At 49.6% G+C, this 3860-nt stretch overlaps 1 protein-coding gene across 1 annotated transcript; it reads right to left on the reverse strand.

The window, feature by feature from the left end:
• Positions 1-2594: 2594 nt before the first annotated feature.
• On the reverse strand, positions 2595-3583 carry LOC123181752 (uncharacterized). Its single transcript, XM_044594083.1, has one exon. It carries the CDS (start codon positions 3403-3405, stop codon positions 2902-2904), a length of 504 nt encoding a protein of 167 aa, XP_044450018.1. The 5' UTR covers positions 3406-3583; the 3' UTR covers positions 2595-2901.
• Positions 3584-3860: the final 277 nt, after the last annotated feature.

The following is a 3860-nucleotide window of genomic DNA, read 5'->3' on the forward strand; positions in this document are numbered from 1 at the left end:
GTACATCGGTTCAGCTTTCAGTTCCCCTGCTTGTAGTATTATTTTGCGGTGCTGATCTAGTTGACCTGCAACTACTGGTAGAGGCACCAGGCATCTTTTGTTTTCCATTATCAACCGACCGCAACTCTTGGCATGCACGCAAGAGAGATGTGTCGTGCTATTGCAGGGCAGCAACTTTAAATCAGCTATACGCAAGGTGGTTGCAACATGTATGTAGTTTTGGATTCTAAGTTAAAACAGGAAAAATCTTTGCCACCACTTTCCTCCGCCAATTTTGGTTTCTAATTCAGCTTTCTTTTGGGGGGAAAACACAATTAAGTTTTTTTAGATTACCATCAATTAAGGTGCTTTCCAAAAAATCAATTATGGTTATGTGAACTCTCAATAGGCGATCTTTGCCGCCTCTTTTCCTCCGCCGGTAGGTTGTGGCCCCTTCCCTCCTCCACTAGCCTCGTTAATGTGGGAGTGTTGTGATACCTTGATTTACCGAATTATGACATAATTTCACTGTTTTGAGACTAATTTAAGATATGCCTTCGTTGTTGTTCTTTGCTTCGGGCTTCCAGCGGTGCGTCCAATATTTATGGTGTGTCGTTGATGGGGTCGTGACATCTGCCTGACGTATAATTTTTTCTTAAGCCAGCACATCTCAACGGTGTTATGTGTGGCAATGTCACTGCTTCGCGGGCCTAGATTCATGTTGTCCATTCTGGATAGTGAGGCTAGGTTCGTGAGCTTTTTCGAGGCGATGGCGGCAACAACCCTACGCAGTTGGGTCCTCCGGCCTCACACACTTACGTCCTTCACTTTGGTGTGCTCTCCTAAGGACTACGGGCCTTTGAGGAGGCCGGGCTCTTGATCTGCGACTCTGTTGGTGGTATGGCTTAGCCAAAGCGATGCTCTGCTAGGACTCTACCATGATGACTTCTCATTGACGAACAAACAATGTTAGGCTGACTTCAACATCGTAGTGGCTTGCGATTGTGCACCATTTTTTAGAGGAAGTAGAAGGTCGATTTTCAGGGATTTCAATGCAATTTCTTTATTTGCTAGGGTTGTTTGTACTCCCTCTGTTTTTATTTAGTCCGCGTATTACCTTTGGTCAAAGTCAAGCTTTGTAAACTTTGACAAAGTTTATAAAAAAATATATTAATATATACAATAACAAATACATATCATTAGATTCATTATTGAATGTATTTACACATCATATAGACTTGTTTTTTTTTGCGGATGAAAGAAGGTTTTATTCAATCAACCAGGAGCAAGTTATTTCTTACAAAGTTCAGGGACTTCACCCGGTCCTGATCCCAACCACACAACAGTGCGTCGTTCCTTCTACCAAAAGCAGCTAAATAGTGGCTGATGCCATTCTGCTCTCCACACACATGAGCTAGCTTGATGGCTCTACCTCCCCTCATGAGTCTGTTGATTTGCTCAACTAGCATAGCATGACGAGATCTGTCTCCGTCCGACGTCTTGATCATATTAAGGGGCTGTTTGGTTATAGGCCTAACCATGCCACACTTTACCATACAATGTTACCATACTTGCCTAATGTTAGTTCTTCAAAATGAGAGCAACAAGTTGGCAAGCCTAAGGGAATCTTGCCATATTTTTTGAGTGTATGTAATGTGGGACCCTAATGTGGCTTGCCTAAGATGTGGCTTGAACCAAACACCCACCTAAGTTTATCAAGCTTGCCTAACCTTAGATGTGGCAACCTTAGGCAAACTTAGTCTCAAACCAAACAGCCCCTAAATGCCACAAGACAGTCCGTCTCGATTTTGATGGGGACTGCGACCATTGCAGTGCAAGGTTGAGGCCCTCCATGCATGCGTGTAGCTCAGCTTCCAAAGGTTCAGCACACGTCCTCAACTCCCTGCAGGATGAAAATATGATCTCGCCAGAGCTGTCCCGTAGGATCATTCCTGCCCCGGCCGGCCGTTCCGGTGCTCGCGCAGTAGGAACCGTCCACGTTCAGCTTGTTACGGTAAATGTTTATATTGTTTTCTATAAACTTGGTCAAACTTTACGAAGTTTGACTTCCGTCAAATCTAATATGAAGAGTAAATAAAAGTGGAGGGAGTATTGCTGATCTGGTTAATAGATCTAAATCTTTTTTTTGTCCAAAAGAAAATGATTTTTGAGACAAAATATTAAGACGATCCACTCTGAAGGTATTCATCGCCGGCGCAAGAGTACCGAGCGGCAAAATCCAACTGAAGGCGGTACACTATATCCCTGAAGGCGGTACAGCATCACCAATGGACCGAAAATCTTACAGATGGTGCTCTCAGAATCTCCAACTTGATAATCACACCAGAAACCTTCAGCCATGCACGTAAGGACACGAACAATTATTATTAACCAAGTCGCGAAGAGCGTGAGCGGGCGGCTAGCGCCGGCCCCCCACGTAAGTTGTTGTGGCGGTACTGAACTTTAAATACCGGCAGCCCCGCCAGTCTGTATGGCTAGCACCGTCAACAGCAACAATATTCTAGTATAAAGCTAAAGGGTTGCGCGTTGCCCGCTTCCTGATTCTTGCACACTAATTCTGTTACCATCCACGCTTAATTATATGCGACCAACCGTAAAATGCCACCGCTTGAAACTTATTCCCGCAAAATCCTGCGAATTCCAGTAAACAATCGCCGACACCCGACAGCACAGCCAGCTTCCGAGGGTTCTGCGCTAGTCTCATGGAGTAAAATGCGTAAAAAGATGAAGAAGAAGAAACTGTAGGTATTTTGCAAATTTCAGCAAGACATAGTACTACAGAACTTGTAGCATACACGCTAGATAGTGCACTTCACGCCTTCTGCGCGGCGAAACCAAGGGGCAAATGGCGTGACAAGCTAGTAGCGTCCGCGCCGCGCCAGTGGACCGATGGGTGGGCGGTCAGGCCACCGTGGCCGTGGCCGGGGCCGGCAGCGAGGCGGGGCCGACCACCAGCGAGGCGTCGCCGGAGAGAGGGATGACGCCGCCGCGGGCCAGGATGGACCGGTACATCTCCACCAGCACCTTCTCGTCGTACTCCTTGAGCGGCCGCGGCCGCGCGAAGGGCTCGGGGGCGGCGCAGAACGGGGCGGAGCCGTACCCCACGGCGGCGGAGGACGCGAGCCGGAGCATCGCGTTCACGTACGCGTCCCGGAGCCGCGCCAGCAGCCGCCGCGGCGAGAGCGCGCGCAGGACCCGCCGCCCGAGGCCGCGGCGACGCACGCGCCACCCGCGCCGCCGGCCCGCGGTCGCCGCCGCCCCCGCCCCGCCCCCGGCGCCGAGCTCGGCCGTGGCGAGGGCCGGGCGGCGCTGCGCGGCGGCCGCGTCCAGGCGGTCGTACCCGCGGTGCTTCCAGTAGGCCTTGATGCCGCCCTTGCGGGTGCTGGTGGCGGACGCGCCGGCCATGGCTGCCCTCGGGCTTCTTGGTTCCTTGGTGGAGCTGGGGGAGGCTGGCCTGGGTGCCCTGATCTCGCGTGGTGTACGAAAATGGTGGGTGGTTTGTAATGGCAGGCGGGAGGGGTGTATGTATGCTCTGCTAGTAGTAGCACCAGCTTGCTGCCCTGCACTTATACGTGTGTCACCACAGAGTGAGTTTTCCCCCCCTTTTGTGTACTAAAGTAAGCACGATGCCTTCGTAGATTCTAGATTACTGGGATTTAACCTTATCTCAGATTGTACCAACTTACGGCGTTCAGTACATCGTTTTATTTCCATTATTATTAGTGTTGCACAGAAAATCGTCATCTCGTGCAAAAAGAAAATACATTCTATAGACGATTTATTTTTAAACATCAAGTATTTCCTGTAAGCTATAAGAGCATCTACAGCAAGACATAGCAAATTTAGGTCCTCAGACGCCC

This window comes from Triticum aestivum, chromosome 1D (assembly GCF_018294505.1).
Source record: "Triticum aestivum cultivar Chinese Spring chromosome 1D, IWGSC CS RefSeq v2.1, whole genome shotgun sequence".
In the NCBI taxonomy this organism is placed as follows: domain Eukaryota; kingdom Viridiplantae; phylum Streptophyta; class Magnoliopsida; order Poales; family Poaceae; genus Triticum; species Triticum aestivum.